The sequence below is a fragment of the Arachis stenosperma genome, chromosome 4 (assembly GCF_014773155.1).
Source record: "Arachis stenosperma cultivar V10309 chromosome 4, arast.V10309.gnm1.PFL2, whole genome shotgun sequence".
Lineage (NCBI taxonomy): Eukaryota > Viridiplantae > Streptophyta > Magnoliopsida > Fabales > Fabaceae > Arachis > Arachis stenosperma.
This window is the reverse complement of record NC_080380.1, coordinates 140,338,351-140,356,924: the sequence shown is the minus strand read 5'-3', so window position 1 is coordinate 140,356,924 and position 18,574 is coordinate 140,338,351. Positions and strand designations below refer to the sequence as shown.

Here is an 18,574-nt window from a genome sequence, read left to right as displayed (position 1 = left end):
CCTCATCACAATGCTGTGTCCACAACGAATACTCAATCCGGTTCGCCCAGTCACACATCGCCGGGTCTTCGGACCTAAGAATATCAAACCAGTAATGGAACTCGACCTCGGTCTTAGCGTACGCCGCATTCACAGTAGCCTCCTTGCGTCTTTACCCTTGAAGGTGAGGGCAAAATTTGCCGCAACATGTCGAATGCAGAATGCCCGGTATGCAGACGGAGGCAACCAGCCTCCGTCAGGAGCCTCAAGCGCGGCCTTGATGCCGTTATGCCTGTCCGAGATAACCAGCAGACTCGGCTGCGGTGTCACATGCTCACGCAGGTGGGAGAGAAAGAAGGACCACGACTCAGCATTCTCACCCTCGACTAATGCGAATGTAACAGGGAGTATGTTGGAGTTTTCGTCCTGTGCAATCGCGACTAGCAAGGTTCCCCCATACTTGCCATATAGATGGGTGCCGTCAATACTAACTAGGGGCTTGCAATGACGGAATGCCTCGATACACGGTGGAAACGTCTAGAATAGTCTGTGAAAATAAGCTCAAGAATCATCCAACTGACCACCGACACGAACATGGCTCGTCCTTAGGACTGCAACAGTACCAGGCATCGTCAACTGGACTCCTAACACCCACCTTGGGAGCTCGTTGTACGACTCATCCCAGTCACCATAGATGAGGGCAACATCCTTCTTCTTCGCCAACCAGACCCTCCTGTAAGTCGGCCTAAACCCAAAGTGTGCGGCGGTGGCATTTAGGAGCACCTTGATGCTGACGGATGCATCAACCCTAACCATTGGCATAATGAATGCCGATATCACATGGTAATCCAAACTCCTGTGGTCGCTGGAAATGGAGGTGGCGAGACAAGTATGCGGTCCATTGTAACGTTTGACCTCCCAAAGTCCCTTGCGCTATCGGAGACTAAGCCGAATCAACCATGTGCATCTATTGCCGAACTCAGAACACTTGCCCACATACCGGCGATAGTCAGACTCCACGACCTTGTACTGTACCCCTCGACGGATGCTGTAAGTCTTGACACTTAACATGGCCTCTTCTTTATCCGGAAATTACTGACCAACCTGAAACTCTGTCAGACCTGCAGACCCTTCAGCATCTCTAGCGCCAAATCCAGCCGGCTGCCCAGGAACCCCCTCCTGCCTCATGGCATCCAGGTCCAAAGAGAAAAAATGTGGAGGGTACTGCTGTGTGCCAGAGCTAGAACTACCGCCCGCCCCAGCAGGCTCACTTGCTCCAACATCATCGCCACTGTCATAAGCAATCATATCCGGCTCGACATCATTGTCCTCTGGATCATCCAAGAATCCATCTCCAACCCCATCCGGTGCAACACACTGTAAAGAGGTCCGCAGATATTCCTCTTCTCCGACCTCTTCGCCTACACTGCCGTTGAGATCAACAGCGAACGAAGGGGAGGCGACAGGTTGGACGGGTGGCTCGTACGCAGGGACGGAGGAAGATGCAACGGCAGGTCTGGAGCTAGAACCGGCTATCGTGGCTAAAGTGGTGGTATTCCGGTTCGAACCCCCCGAGCTGGACACCGCATCAACCAACTTTGCCAACAGTTCTGATGTCCTTACCTCTGAAAACTGCCGGCGACAATGAAACATGACCTGCAAGTCCTCATCACTCCCGATCGTGAAACAATCGTACTTTACGGTTTCCTGGAGCACTGTGATTGGAATTCAATAAAAAAATTTCTTAACCCGTTTCACACCTTCTAGACCAAGTTTCAGCAGTACAGAGCTAACAAGGTCCTCATACCTCGTCATAGGCCTGACGATAATACAAAGAGAATCCTTATCAGTGAACTTCACACCGGAACAAGTTTTTCTTTTAATGGATCCTCTGTGGTGAACCAACACTACGAAACTCTCCTCACTAGCCATTTTACCCCTCTCTAATGATAGCAACTCACGTTCACACCATATATATACGGGTCTGGTCCTCACTAATTCGAACCAGCCTAGTACGAAATATGGTCTGTGTAATTCGAACCTAATTGGTTCGAATTATCAAGTTAGAATTCGAACCAGATTGGTTCGAAGTATGTGGCAACGGATTACAATGTGTAATTCGAACCTATTTGGTTCGAATTACATGGAAAGTGAGTTCGAACCATATTGGTTCGAACTACATAGAAATGGGCTTTGGTTGATTGATGAATCAGATTTTGCTTTGGCTTATTTGTGTCAAATTGTTCTCTCCTTGGCTTGTTTACGTTTTTTTACCCTAATTTGTTCTTGTTTAGTTCGGGACTTAAATTTTCTCACTCACTTCCGTTCAGAATGTGTTCAGACAATCTCCGTGTTTGTGAGAGAGGAGAATTGAATTTGAGATCTCTATTAAGTCCAATTTGTGCCTAGTTCAGCTTCATACGAATACTTTCTCACTTGCTTCTATGATTTCAATGATTCCAGATTGCTATTTCTGCACCTCGTCTGTGGATTTCGTGAATTGAATTGCAGAAAATGCAAGAATTGCAATCGTCAACTCAAGCTTCTCACGACTTCCAAAGTGAACGATAATTGAACAATCACACAACTGATACTCTCATTGTGGATTCAAGATCAGCATCTACTACAATTAATGATAGCAAGAAAATTTCACGCCGAGACATTGAGCTTGTAAGCAAATCCTACTAGCTTGTTAGGAAGCTGATTTAAAAAAATAAAATAAAATCTTAAAACAAAATTTGTTTATAGATGCAGAATTTGATAGAAAGGTGCCTACAATTATATATGAATAAAGATGAAGTTATGAAAACACTTTTGACCAGAGTAAGGATAGATCCTGGATTTACAATTCTAGGTAATCTTGAAATTCTCTATCATGTAATTTATATTTTTCATCCTTTTTGTAATATAAATAGTTGATTATATGAGCTATTCAATTTTTATTTGAACAGAATGGTTATCCATTACCTAAATTATTGATGTAATTTGTTTGATTTTTCCACCCTGTATTAAGAGCAATTATTGATGTATTCAGAATGGTTATCCTTTTTGTAATATAAAGTGTTTGGACTTTTTGATAATCAATTTAAAATACAATATGAATTCCATCTTGCTGTGCCTCCGCTTTACCCTATTCGAATGGATCTTTGTTGCAGAAATTCTTATGTTGGCAACATGCCCTTTTTCATTGAAATTGAAGAAAGACTTGAGAAGGTTACAATTTTTAATATCCTTACTTTATGCCTTTGAGTTATCTATTTGATTATTTGCTTGCTGTATATTCTCCCTTTGTTAACATTTTAATAGATGTGGGAGGAAATTTTAAGACTGAAATATTACTGGAGAGACACAATATCATTTTGATGTCAAATCACCAGACTGAAGCAGATTCTGCTGTTATTGCATTGCTAATTGAAAAAAAGGCCCCACATCTTGCTGAAAATATGGTATTTTTTTTAATTTTATAATTTTTTATTGTTTTATTATTTTAACAATCTTTGTGTACATGTGTAACTGCTGAAGAAATTGAATTTTGCCAATTGTTATACAGACCTATGTAACAGGAAATAGAGTTGTTACTGATCTTTTGTGCAAGCCCTTCAGTTTTGGCAGGTCTATTTTATACTTCTGTTTATTAAATTTGAAATAATTTTAACAAATGTAGTTGACTTAATAATCTTTGTTTTTATAGGAATTTGATTTGTGTATACTCTAAAAAGCATATGCTTGACGACCCCTTACAAATAGAAATGAAAAAAAAAAAAGCAAATACATGAAGTTTGAAGGAGATGGCTGTGCTTTTAAGGTATATCTGTTAGTGTAGAGTTAATAACTTTTTCTTTATAGATTCTAAATTCTGTAGCTTATCAATCTTAGTCCATGTTTTCTTGGAACCTGTAAGCTTTGAAATTTAAATATAATTCTTAAAAGGAAATATAAAAAGTAACTGCAGATAATTTCTTCAATTAATTATTCGTATTGATTGGTCAAATGTCCATTATTTTGGCTTTCAGCTATTAAAGTTCTGCTTTTTGGTATAGGGGTGGATCTCAGCTAATTTGGATTGCCCCAAGTGGTGGTAGGGATTGAACAGATTCAAAAACTGGAGAATTTGTACCAGTAAGTTAATTTTCCTGTTAAAATGATATTATAAAAAAGAGCATTACAGTCCTAGTTATTTGAAGCTATCATATGATAAATATATCATAGATATAATGTAACTTAATCATAGTGACCAATAGAATAGATCAACAGAAAGCTATTTGTCTTGATACTGAGAGTTAGAATCTTTAATGCTTCTTGGAAGGGTCTTCAAACTCATATTTTCTTGTAGTTATTCTTTTTTATGCTGACTTTTAGGTTGTTTTATGCTTCTGTTAGTTTACATAGATTCTCTTTAGATTGTGTCAGATAAATCTAAACCTAAGAAAAACATTGACGGTGATTTTCAAGGTCAATATAAAAAGCTAGTAGGATATTGTGGCTGTCACTATAACAATAATCACTAACGGAGCTTTCAACAATAAGTAAGCTTATCTTTTCAATTAGTACTACTTTTCACACAAAACCACCTGAAGATTCCTATTCTATCAATCACTAGCTAAACCAAAGAGATACTCTCGTGTCTATTTGAATTAGATTTAGATTTATGAGATAACTAATCATAAAGTAAAAAGTAGTTATTGTTGTTGTGAAACTTGTTCAGGAAAATTTAGGCAAAGAAGTCAATTTGTATTCCAGCAGCAGCAGCACCAAGCAGTAGACAAGGTGGAAAGGTAGTTCCCTCTGATCTGTGGGCTTGGAGAAAATACAGTCAAAAACCCATTAAAGGTTCTCCATTAATCTCTGCATATGTACTCTTACAGTTTTGTATTTCTAACTTTGAGGACATGGATGATTTCAACTATTCACTTTCTGAAGTGAAAAGCAAGTACAGAGTATGTTTAAAATGTAGTGGTCCTCATATGCACATAAGGTGTTTGATAATACGAAAACAATCTTAAACTTTAAATTTTGTTGCTTGCTCCAGGATGCTACCCTTTTACCGAAGTGGAAAGCATTTCAGACAGTCATATTTAATGAACTGGTGAAGAAGTTAATAATGTCGCTTTCTTATTTCTGATTATAGTTTGGTTAGATTCTAAAATCGGGGTATACTTTGTATCAATTCTGCAGTTAAAATTACGTTCATGTAAATTTTAATTACCTTTTCCTCTTTGTTCTGTTATGTGCTTCAATAGTTTCTTCATTGCAGTTTTCACACAAATTATAGTTTGAATTTGTTATTATTGAAATTTGCAGGTGTTGGTGTTTATACTTATTTACTAGAGCCACTTTAGTGGGCTGGCTGGTTTCAAGTAAGTTTAGGAGGAACCTTCCTATTTTCTCTTTTTTCCCTACTTGGTTGTGTGTTTGAGAATGAGACTGTTTGATTACATCTGGACCTGAAACAACTTTGGTGCAGTGATTGTTGGGGTGGTAGCAAACTTTATGGCTTATATTTATGCTCCGACAATACTCGTTACGCTGCTTGGCGCTATCAATATTATTTGTCAGGTACATAGATCTCTAGTCTAGCTAAAATGCTAAGTAGTTTCTATGTCTATGCTGTTAGGCAAATTGGTAGCTTTGGATTCTCTTGTTTTAAGGATCTTAGAACTGTTCTTCAATCTGTTGTGGAGCTTAAAGATTTCTTGGATCACACTGCTATGCTTTCTATGCCAAATCAAAGAAGCATTACTCATCAGGTACCAGCAGCCATCGCTCACTAATATAATCTTAATTAGGATCTTCATTATTGGAAATATTATTTTTGTTTAATTTGTTACTGTTAATTAGTACTCTTTCTTTGGAATTTTGGGGAGGCTTATTATTATTATGAATATTGATTTATTTGTTCATCATCTATATATCTCTTGTTTGATCTGTATTTGTTTTCTTTTTCTTTTTCCTTTGATCTTTGTTGAATTTGAAGAGAAAATGAACTGTAATTTTAGCATGATGAATAATTGGGAATGTGAAATCTGAAAATTTATAGAGTCCAGATTTGTATTTATTGTCTTTTTGGTTGGCACATATGTCAAAACAATTTGGGGGGTTTTGGAACCCCAAACCATTTGGTGGGGTTATAAACCTCTACAAATAAGAGAAAAAACTGCTACAAATAAACAAAAATCTTGTAGTGGTGGTTCTAGTTTATTATGATTATTGTTATTATTTTTTTATAAACTGAATTATTAGTCTCATTAGATAGAGCAAATTAAACAAAAATTAGCCATAAATAATAATACTGAAAAATTATACGATACCAAAAAAGAACATTAAGAGTACTACAAAAAAAATTACAGAAACATACTAAAAAATATCAAAAAGGAAATATACTTAAAAAATTATATTATAATTTAATGTCATATTTTTTTATTAATTATCTTTTTAAAAATAATTTTAATTTTTTAATTAATATTATTCAAATAATATAACATTCATTATAAATTATGTTGATATAAACTTACTTCTATTTAAAATTAATTTTATAAAATTAAATTCATAGACCCTAAATAAGATTTATAATTTAGGATTTAACTCCACATTCATTAACTCCCAACAAATCAATTTTATAAACTCATCAACCAAAATCAATGTTATCAACACATCAAAGTTTGCACATTATAACTGCAACTAATCCAAGTTGTAAGCCTAAATTTATTACAAAGTCAATAAATTCATTACAAAGCCCACCACATGCATACAGAATTACAGAGTAAAAATTTCAATTCCAACATGTCAATCCTCTCAATGCCACAAGGCTCACAACACAAGCAAGATGTACCTTTTAAGTCCAAAAAAAAAAATAACGCATACGGCATACCTTCTACAGTTCTACACCTGGTCTAACGTCCAAAAAAATGAACTTAATACTTGTTATATTAGTAAACTAAACCTAAAAGTTAAACAAACCTACTAACTTCAATAATGACCTAAGCTTACTCTGATTTTGTCGGCAAAGAATTCGATGGTTCCAGAACGTTTGGATCATTAAATAGTTTCATAACAAAACATATTTTTAAAATTTTTCAATAACGGTTAACTAGTCCGTTTCTAATTTTAATTACAAATTAATCCCATATATTTTATTTCATTATAAAAATTGTTTTTTATTTTATCATTTATTAATTATGTTTATTAATAGTCAAAAATAAAAACAATAACGAATTAGATCTTTCATTAATCGTAATAACTTTTTGCCAATTCTAATTTAAAAGTTTATCTTTGATCCATTACATTTGTCGAGAATTTTGAAATCGTGTTTCTTAAAAAATCAATCGATTGGATTAATAAAACAGGATTAATAAAACAATGGATTGAATTTCAAATTTCCCATAACTCAATCGATTGGACTTCAGGTTACCACAAAATAATCTATTGAAAATTACACAGCAGTATAATTTTCGTAAAAATCAATCGATTGGTCATATTATCCAATTGATTGAACGATGACTAGAATATGATTTTTTTATAATTCAATCGATTGTTTATATTACCCAGTTCAATCGATTGGTATGATTATTCAATCGATTGAAATGTGACGTAAATAAGTTTTTTGCTGTATTCAATCGATTGAATTTTGAATCGCGCCGTTCTCAATTTTCATATCGTTTTTATAAATTTTGAATCGCACCATAACTAATGGTTTATAAATCGATTGAGTTATGGGAAACCTAAAATTCAATCCATTGTTTTGTTAATCCAATCGATTGATTTTCTAAGAAATACGATTTTAAAATCCTCGACGGATGTAATGGATCAAAAATAAACTTTTAATCGATTGTGATTGCTAAAAAGTTATTACGATCAATGGAAGATCTAATTTGTTATTATTTTTGTTTTTTATTATTAATAAACATAATAGATGAATGATAAAATAATAATTTATAAAATAAAAAATAGTTTTTATAATTAAATAAAATATATAGAGTTAATTTGTAATTAAAATTAAAAACAGACTATTTAACAATTATTGAAAAATTTTAAAAATATATTTTATTATGAGACTATTTAGTGTGTGTTTGGATTGTGGTTGGTCAAACTGGAATTTGAATAAAAGTGATTTTATAAAATTGATTTTGGGTAGAAGTAAGTTTGTCTCAACATGATTTATGTTTGGCAATTCTATACTAGAATTGATTTTGACAAAATAAATATTGTTTGGATAATATTAGTTAAAATCACTTTTAGATAGATAATTACTAAAAAGGACATGACATTAAATTATAATGTTATTTTTTATATATATTTAATTTTTTTTATATTTTTTTCGTATATGTTTTTATATAGTATATTTTTAATATTTTTAATATTCTTTTTTAGTACGCTATAATTTTTTATTATTATTATTATTTATGGTTAATTTTTTTGTTTAATTTATTTTACTTAATAGGATCAATAAATTATATTATAAAAAGATAATAATAAATATAATGTACAAAAATTTCCATTATAAAAATATATAATGTCAAATAAAAAATTAGTAAAAATATAAATAATAAATAATAGAAAAAAAGAACTCATGTGAAGAGAAATAATAAGAATTCTATAAGTAATATAATAATATGTATAAAGGATAAAATTGGTAAAAAAAAAATAAAAGTTAAATGTCAATGGCTAAAAGCCAGTTAGTGCAGCGCAGAAACTAAAAATTCTTACTTCTTGTAAACATGGTTTTGTAATCAAAATCACTTTTGCTTTTATAGATAGAAAAATTAGCCAAACCAAAAATAGAAGCGTTCAAGAAGCTGTAACGTGCTTTTCCTCTTTCAACGTAGTTGCCAAACACATTCTTAATGGTCCAAACATTTTAGAACCAACGAATCTTTTGCTGATTTTATCCTTTTACATAGCTACTTTTTAGACCTACCACAATAGGATCTCATATGAAGCCGCCACATGTCCTCTGCATGTGTACAGAATTATAGAGTAGAAAGTTCAATTTCAACATACCAATCCTCTCAATACCACAAGGCTCACAACACAAGCAAGATGTACCTTTAAGTCAAAAAAAAAAAAGTAACACATACCTTCTACAGTTCTACCAGCACCTGGTCTAACGTCCAAAAAAACTAACTTATACTTCTTATTAGTAAACTAAACCTAAAAGCTAAACAAACCTACTAACTTCAATAATGACCTAAGCTTACTATGACTTTGTCCTTTTACACAGCGATTTTTTAGACCTGTCACAATGAGATCTCATATGAAGCCGCCACATGCCCTCTGCATGTGTAAATACAAGTTCCAATCTACACAGTAACAAAATCCTAAAATGAGAGATCACATGTTATGTGAATTGTCACAACTGACAACCCTAACCACAAAACAAAAAGAGAAGAGCATGGTGAGGAAGCAGCTGGGCATGAATGACATCCTCCCTCGGGAGCTCATTGACCGAATCTTTCTAAGGGTACCCGCCAAAGACCTGTTTCGCCTCAGATTCGTTTCAAAACTTTGGCACTCTCTCATTTCTGATCGACACTTTGCGGAATCGCATTACAACTTCCACTCCGCATCTTCCCGTTCGGTCTTCTTGGTAAAAGACTATACTAATGCTTGCTGTGTTCTCTTAGACACGCTATTTGATGTTGCAGCAGCACCACCAACACTCAAAGAGGTATCACTCCCTTCTAGGAAGAAGCCATATTCTCTTTTTAGTCTCTTGGGATCCTGCAGAGGTTTTCTTCTCTTAGAGGAAAAACCAGCTAATTTTCTTGTTATATGGAATCCACTGACCGGATCCAGCAAAACAATATCTTACTCTCATATCGCCTCAGAGATCCAGCCCGATGATGCATTTCGATATGGATTTGGTTTCGATGCATCACGTGATGACTATTTAATAGTTCTATATTGGCATGATAATTATTACAACGAAGACGTATACTTAGAATGCTTTTCGTTGAGAACCAATTCATGGATTAATCTCGATGCAGCACTCCCCAAACCCTTGGGTAGGTGGAAGCAGCGGAAACGTTCTGATTTGTTCTTACATGGTGCTATTCATTGGTTGTGTTGCTCTAGTAAAGATTACATTGATGATGATATTCTTATCTTTGATTTGAAGGAAAGGAGTTTCTCAAAGATATCTATACCAAAACAACTCGTAGGGTAGGGTGTGACCCCATCTATCTCATCACAGTAGGAGGGTGCCTAGCCTTGTGTTCAGATGACAAGCATAAAACTGAGATATGGGTTATGAAAGAATATAAAGTGCCGTCATCTTGGATTTTAATGTATGAGATTCCTTATGGTAACAATGTGCCTATATGCATGTCCAATGGAAGTGACATTATTGCGCTAAATTATACTCCGTCGTATTGCAAGTTAAGATTTGTCAAATATAATGTCAGTGGAGAGCTTCTGAATATTATTACTTCCATAGAAGTTTCACTGTATATACAGAGAGTTTCTTTCCATTCCCCTGTGACATTAAGGATAGGGATAAGAAGAAGAAAACTGGTATGTAAACTATTCTCCTATGCTTTGCACCCTATTGCTTTGTGATTAATGTAAAAGTACCAAGCAAAATCCATCATGCATAAAGATGCATTCAGATATGAGATTTGACTATTGATGGTATGAAATTAGAATTTATCATTAATCACTTTCTTACTTCTTACAGTCCAGTCTTATGGTGAGGCTTAAGGTTTGCAGGCCAAGAATGTTTTGAACAACATGATGTTGCCGAAGATTAGAATCACAGTGGGGTCAAATAAAGGAAGAGAATATGGAGCAAGCATATTAGTGAACAACGAACATACAGGCGAACAACTTAGAGCTGTAAATAAATCGTAGGGTTCACAAGTTGAGCATGAAGAAGATCGAAAAACTTTAATTTTATTTTGCTTTGGAGGTATGATTTTCTTTCCAAATTTCACATTGTTATTAGCTATGCTGTGGACACTAATAAGTAATAACAGTCTTGTGTAGCTGTTTCTTTCCCTGTTTCTCCTTGGCTTCTATCCAAGTATCATTACAAAAAAGACTACTTAACTTACTAGCTCCTTCCATTTTCATTTTCATCTGGTTGTTTAATAGCTTAAATGTTAAAGAACAATCATATGTCAGAATCTGCTGTCTCGGCATTGCTATTGATCCTTGTATCTGAGGCCTTTTCACAGAACCATTTTTAATTCTATATCATAAAAACTAGTCATACTTTTGTATGAGAAGAATCTAAGTTAGTTTTATACTATCTGGTGTGAGGTGCTGCAAGGTGCATTGGCTTTTGGGATTTATAGCACACTGAGCATCAAGTTAATTTTGTTGGGATCTTTAGTTGAAATTTTTTGAAGTTAAAGTTCTTAAAAAACACTAAACTTTCTTTTTTCCTCTCCTTGGGTGTAGGGAGAAAATGTCTTTTTTGTTATATATCTTTTTCTATATGATCTTTTTGTTTGGGGAAATTTACATAGATGCTTTTCTTCAATTTTCTTCTTGTCCTACTAAGATATATGAATCAATATCTTGATTAAATGGCTACATATTCTGATGCAAGAGTAGAGCATTTTATGTGGTTTCAAGAGCTATAGATGAGGTGGTGAATTCTAAAAATGTTACATAAAAACTATTTTAATGTGTGAAGGGTAAAATTGGACCTGCCTTTGACATAAAAAACTCTAGAGAAAATGCATGTTCAAGATTCCAACTTATGATTATCATTTGTCAGCTAATTTTTATTAAAAGGTGTTTGATTCGCTAGGACGATAAATTTATACGTGTCAGTATAATAAAAATATGGACAAATTAAAACATAACATGTTGATTATATTTTTTATGTTAATAATTAATTTTTTTTAAATACATATCATATCAATAATTTTACTAAATCACTCTTATACTTTAATAAAAATAAAAATAAATTTTATTTAATTTTTACAAAAAGACTTAAATATCCTTTTTTTATATTGAACAAAAACAACTCTAATTCTTTAATTTAATCAAAATTTAATTAACTTTAGTTTTATAATTATAAATCTGAATCAATTTAAAAATCAAAACCAAAATACATTTTATTATTCATATACACTAAAAAATTGCTTTGTTTATCATGAACCTTAATCTAATCTCTCCTACTCCCTTCATACCAAAAAGAAAAATATATCTAAAGAACTGTTCTTCTTCTTTGTATACCAATCTACTAATAAAGAGCAACATCACCCCTAATCTCTACCGGATAGCAGCAGTCTATCCTCAGTTCCTCGTCCTTCCTCGTCGGACACTGCCATTGTCCTTCCTCCCCTGATCTCGACTTAGTCATTGATCAATTCAACGCTTCCTGCAGGTCCTACTCTTCTTCGCTTGTGCATCGATACTTCACCTTCTGTCCCAATGATTCTCACAGGTGATTTTCTTTTCCTCTCTCATTTGATTTTTCGGTGTGCTTCCAATTCTAGTTGAGCTTACTTGCCACCATGATCCAATGAGATTTTTAGTCTTTCCAAAGATTTGGCATCAAATGAACTGATTCTATTTTTCTAAGCGTTAATATATATATAAAACTGCCTTACTACCTTAATATGTTCAATTTTGAGAGATTGAGTCCTGATGAATTGTTTAGTTTTGGAAATATTTTTATGGAAAAGTCTAGGGGGCCAGCAGTTTTATTGAATTTTGGCCAGCATGTAACCAGCAGAGGAAGGTGAGCCATTGGATGAAATCTCACACCAATCTCACACCATCAAATCATCATTGATGGCTAATTGATGGCTAACAATCACAAAAATTGCTAGCCCCTAACATTGCTCTATTTTTATTATTGGTATCAATACACCGTTTTGATTTTTTTTTTTAGTATTACATAGCGCAAGTGACACAGTTGCCTTTGTTACTGTAATCCACTAGGATTGATTCGTTGGTAAATTTTTTCAGTTTTAGAAGGTTTTAAGATTTGAGAAGTAAGTTTTTGGTCGACAGACTGTTATAAAAATGTGAGTTTACAACACTGAGCTATCTATGCACCATATTTCTTTTGAATATTGAACTGCCTAGTCACACAGGCCTTGCTTTTTTAAAAGATATATGATCATCTTATGTCTTGAATAGATACGTTTTGATTTGAAACTTGAATTTTCTTACTTTTACACATCATCACGTGTGCACTACCTAAACCTTCCCGGCATCTTGTTTTGAATTTTAAGTACATCATATAAATTATTGAAGGTGAAAAGTCTAACATGAAAGCTTTAACTGAAATTAGAGACTCAAAACAACATTGATAGATTGAAGAGTTTTTTCTTAATAAAATAATTCATTTTTAATGTAATTCATACCATTAATTATTCACAGAAGGGAAATGGAGATAGTGAAAAAAGTTATCACCAATCAACAGTTTCATTATTCGATTTTCAATGGAGTACCCTCCAGATGATTGTGCTGAGAGAAATTCCGACTTCTCAGACACTACTATCCTCTAATAACTGCTGCTGGTCAAAATGGCCTTGCAAATGCCCTTTCAAATTCAGCAGATAGGCTGCCACTGGGGACACGATGTGCTAATCCTGCTTTACCTTTTATAAGGTATTTATTCGGTTAAACATTTAATTTTCAGTTTGACAATTTACATCATGACTATTCAATACAAATGGACAAAGGATAACAATTTGATTACTAATTGTTTTCAGGTTGCATTCTTTTCCGCTCTTTCCAATACAAATGGACATTGTAAAACGGAATCCATCTAGATCAGACTGGTGGGCAGGTTCTGCTCCTTCAGGTCCATTCATTTATACACCCTTCAGTAAAGGAGATCCAATCAATGTCAAAAAGCAAGAACTTATTTGGGTTGTTGGAGAGCCTATCCAGGTCATGGTGGAATTGGCAAACCCAGGTGGCTTTGATTTAAGGGTTGATATACCTATCTGTTCATTAAGGAAACTTAGATGCTTTTCCATGAGTGTAAAATTCTTGCCAAATTCATCGAAAGTGATCACCTTATCAGGCATTCCAACATCAGTGGGATCGGTTACAATTTCTAGGTGCATTGTTCATTGTTTTGGTGTTATTACTGAACATCTTTTTAAAAAGGTTGACAATCTACTTTTTGGGGCAACCCAAGGACTTGTCCTTTCTGACCCTTTTCGATCTTGTGGATCTCCAAAGTCGAAGAATGTAACCGTTCCAAATATTTCTGTAGTTCCACCACTTCCGTTGCTGATATCACGTGTTGTTGGAGGTGATGGTGCCATCATTTTATATGAAGGTGAAAATCGTTATATATAGATAAGTCTGGCTAATACAGGCACAGTTACAATTGAGCAGGCGCATATTTCTCTGTCACGAAAAAATCAAGATTCTGTGATTTCATATTTTAGTGAGATTTTAAAATCTTGCCTCTCTCTAAAGCCTGGTGCTGAAGTGACCTAAAAGCTAAACAAACCTACTAACTTCAATAATGATCTAAACTACTCTGACTTCGTCTTTTCACATAGCTACTTTTTAGACCTGCCACGATAGGATCTCATATGAAGCCGCCACATGTCTCCTAAAATGAGAGATCACTTGTTATGTGAATTGTCACAACTGACGACCCTAACCACAAAACACAAAGAGAAGGAGCATGGAGAGGAAGCACCTGGGCATGAATGACATCCTCCCTCCGGAGCTCATTGACCGAATCTTTCTAAGGGTACCCGCCAAAGACCTGTTTCGCCTCAGATTCGTTTCAAAACTTTGGCACTCTCCCATTTCCGATCCACACTTTGCGGAATCGCATTACAACTCCCACTCGGCATCTTCCCGTTCGGTCTTGTTGGTAAAAGACTATACTAATGCTTGCTGTGTTCCCTTAGACACGCTATTTGATGTTGCAGCAGCACCACCAACGTTCAAAGAGGTATCTCTCCCTTCCAGGAAGGAGCCATGTTCCCTTTTTCGTCTCTTGGGATCCTGTAGAGGCTTTGTTCTCTTAGAGGAAAAACTAGCTTATTTTTTTTGTTATAAATTTTTATGTCCTTTTTTGAGTATTAATTTTTAAATTCAAATTGTATATATTTTAAATTTTGTTTGTTGCATAGGAATACATAAAAATTTGAAATATAATTATATTTTATATTTTGTTTATTGTATTTTTTTATCAAAGATAGGAGATTTAACACACAATCTTTTAATTGAGTATGAAAAGACTATGTCATTTGAGTTATTACTCGTTGACATATTTTGTTTATTGTATGAGAGTATATAAAAATTTGAAATATATTTAAATTTCGTTTGTTGGATAGGAATATATTTAAAAGATTGGAAATATGAAGTTGATGCACGATAAATAAAACAGAAAAAATGATAAGAGAATTGAAACGGTTATCTTCTACAGTCCCACTCTTTCTCTATTTATTTATTCTCATCAACCTCTCTTAATAATTGGCAAACCTCTCCTGACAATGGGTAAACGATTATCTCCTACTCTTTTTCTGTTTTATTTATCCCCATCAACTTCTCAAACAATTATCTCTTACTCTTTCTCTGTTTTATTTATCCCCGTCAACCTCTCTTGACAATTGGCAAACAATTATCTCCCGCCTTTCCTCTGTTTTATTTATCTCCCTAATACACAATTAAAATATTATTTCCCCATTCTTTCTCTATTTTATTTATTCTCATCATAAAACTTGAATAACGTACAAATTTTTTGTTTTTTAAATTTAAATCAATCAAATTTGATCTATAATTTAATCTAAAATTTTTTAAGTACTCTTTTTAAGTATTAATTGATCAAACATATCCAGTTTAATCTCTTCTACCAACCTTTTTAAGTACTAATTGCATGGTAAAATATCTTTTATTATTTTCAAAAAGTATATTTTTATATTTACAAATATATATAACGAGATAATTTTTCATGTAACTCGTTTATACTGTAAACTAAACGAGATATACGAAAATTGAAAAAATAAATATAGTAAATATTTTTTAAATTATTTATTTCAGTAATCATTATAATTAATTTATTTATTAAAATAAAAATCCTTACAATACTCTTATTATAAAAAATAATTAAAATATTTCTATTATATATATATATATATTTATTAAAAACTCTAAATTATAACCATTCTCCTCTCTCTATTATATATAATAGGAATATTTTAGTAATTTTTTAAAATAAAAATATTATAGTTATTTTCTATAAAAAAATATTAATTTAGATCGGTTCAAAGTTTAGTTAAATGTTCGATTTGTCTGGTCTAGTTTTGACAAAAATAACACGATTTAATCGATTATATATATTAAATTTTAATTATTAAAAAATATCTTTTAAAAAAGACATTTTAAACATCTTTATTTATGTGATTCCCTTTATAAGATTGATTATGAAAATATATAAAAGTGTTTACTATGATATCTAAAAGTTATTGTCTAATTGCTAAAAAAATTAAATAATTAATTTTAAATTTAAAAATATAAAAATTAAAAAACTTAAATATTTAAAAATTATTATCAAAAACAAATTAAATTAAAATTAGACGCTTGACCATCTATAAAATAGGAGATCACATGTGAATTGTCACAACTCACAACGCACAACCCTAAAACCACATAACAAAGAGAGAAAGAGCATGGAGAGGAAGCACATGGGCATGAATGACATCCTCCCTCCGGAGCTCATTCACCGAATTCTTCTAAGGGTACCCGCCGGAGACCTGTTTCGCCTCAGATTCATTTCAAAACTTTGGCACTCTCTCATATCCCATCCAGACTTTGCGGAATCACATTACGACCTCAACTCTGCCACATCTTCCCATTCGCACTTCTTCTTGCTAAAAAACTGTACTAATGCTTGGTGTGTTCAGCTCGACACGGTATTTGATGTTCCAACACACAAAGAGGTATCTCTCCCTTCCAGGAAGATGCCATCATTGTCATGTTCTCTTTTTCGTACCATGGGATCCTGCAGAGGCTTTGTTCTCTTAGACAAAAAACTAGATTTTCTTGTTATATGGAACCCATTGACTGGATCCAGCAAAACAATATCTTACTCTCATATTAAGGTCCCGCGCTATGATTTAATTCGATATGGATTTGGTTTCGATGCATCACGAGATGACTATTTAATAGTTCTATCTTGGCACGATGACTACAACCAACACCGCTTAGTTTGCTTTTCGTTGAGAACCAATTCATGGATTAATCTCGATGCATCACTCCCCAAATACATGACTAGCTGGAAGCATCAACTTTTTGGGTGGTTCTTACATGGCGCTATTCATTGGTTGTGTTACTCTAGAAATTACATTGATGATGGTATTCTTATCTTTGATTTGAAGGAAAGGAGTTTCTCCAAGATATCTATGCCACAACAACTCGTAGGGGATTATCCCATCACTTTCATTCTCATCATATTAGGAGGGTGCCTAGCCTTGTATTTGTATGACGATGAAAACAATAAAACTAAGATATGGGTTATGAAAGAATATAAAGTGCCGTCATCTTGGATTTTATATGACATTCCTTATGGTATGCCTCTATGCATGTCCAATGGAAGTGACATTATTGCGATAAATTTTACACCCCAGTATTACAGGTTAAGATTTGTCAAATATAACGTCAGTGGAGAGCTTCTAAATTATTCTCCTCGACCTCTTTCTGAACATGATTACTTCTATAGAAGTTTCTGTGTATACAACGAGAGTCTCTTTCCATTCCCCGGTGACATTAAGGATAAGGATAAGAAGAACAAAACTGGTATGTAAACTATTCTCCTATGCTTTACACCCTATTGCTTTGTGATTAATGAAAAAGTACCAAGCAAGATGCATCATGCATAAAGTTGCATTGAGATATGAGATTTGACTATTGATGGTATGAAATTACAATTTATCATTAATCACTTTCTTGCTTCTTACAGTCCAGTCTTATGGTGAGGCTTAAGGTTTAGCTATGTTTTCATGTCTAAAGCCGTGACCTTTACCCGCTGATCTTCTTTGCAGGCCAAGAATGTTTTGAACAACATGATGTTGCCAAAGATTAGAATCACAATGGGGTCAAATAAAGGAAGAGAATATAGAGTAAGCATATCAGTGGACAACGAACATACAGGCGAACAATTTAGAGTTGTAAATAAATGGTAGGGTTAACAAGTTGAGCATGAAGAAGATTGAAAACCTTCAATTTTATTTTGCTTTGGAAGTATGATTTTCTTTCCAAATTTCTCTTTGTTAGTTTTGCTGTGGACACTAATAAGTAATAACAGTCTTGTGTAGCTATTTCTTTCCCTGTTTCTCCTTGGCTTCTATCCAAGTATCATTACAAAAAAGACTACTTAACTTACTAGCTCCTTCCATTTTCTTTTTCTTTTGGTTGTTTAATAGCTAGAGAGGTAACGAATGCTTAAATATTAAAGAACAATCATATGTCAGAATGTGCTAGATTTTTATTGATTTGGGTTGAACTGGCTTAAGCATTTTTTTTAATAGATAAATTCTTCTATTTAGTTTCAAGTTATCTTGTTTCTATATACTAATTGCAAGGGAGAAGTCAAAAATATATTAATGGACGAAGGCAACGATGGGACCTAAACAACACTTGAAGTAATCAAGTATACATTCAA

The 18,574-nt window shown here is 33.5% G+C and overlaps 2 protein-coding genes across 2 annotated transcripts; one reads left to right on the top strand and one right to left on the bottom strand.

The window, feature by feature from the left end:
* Nucleotides 1-1,071: 1,071 nt before the first annotated feature.
* On the bottom strand, nt 1,072-1,911 carry LOC130975701 (uncharacterized). The gene is made up of 2 exons (XM_057900449.1): nt 1,740-1,911; nt 1,072-1,694 (listed from the first exon to the last, which is right to left on the bottom strand). The coding sequence occupies exons 1-2, from the start codon at nt 1,909-1,911 to the stop codon at nt 1,072-1,074; spliced, it is 795 nt and encodes a 264-aa protein (XP_057756432.1).
* Nucleotides 1,912-16,583: 14,672 nt separating this feature from the next.
* On the top strand, nt 16,584-17,553 carry LOC130975700 (F-box protein CPR1-like). Its single transcript, XM_057900448.1, has 2 exons — nt 16,584-17,481; nt 17,549-17,553. The coding sequence occupies exons 1-2, from the start codon at nt 16,584-16,586 to the stop codon at nt 17,551-17,553; spliced, it is 903 nt and encodes a 300-aa protein (XP_057756431.1).
* Nucleotides 17,554-18,574: the final 1,021 nt, after the last annotated feature.

Excerpts from the sequence above, each read along its gene's own strand:
- LOC130975700 (XM_057900448.1), top strand. The coding sequence starts at position 16,584 with ATGGAGAGGAAGCACATGGGCATGAATGACATCCTCCCTCCGGAGCTC.
- LOC130975701 (XM_057900449.1), bottom strand. The coding sequence starts at position 1,911 with ATGGCTAGTGAGGAGAGTTTCGTAGTGTTGGTTCACCACAGAGGATCC. Across the intron at positions 1,695-1,739 it reads GCTGAAACTTGGTCTAGAAG|TGCTCCAGGAAACCGTAAAG; the intron begins GTGTGAAACGGG and ends TTCCAATCACAG.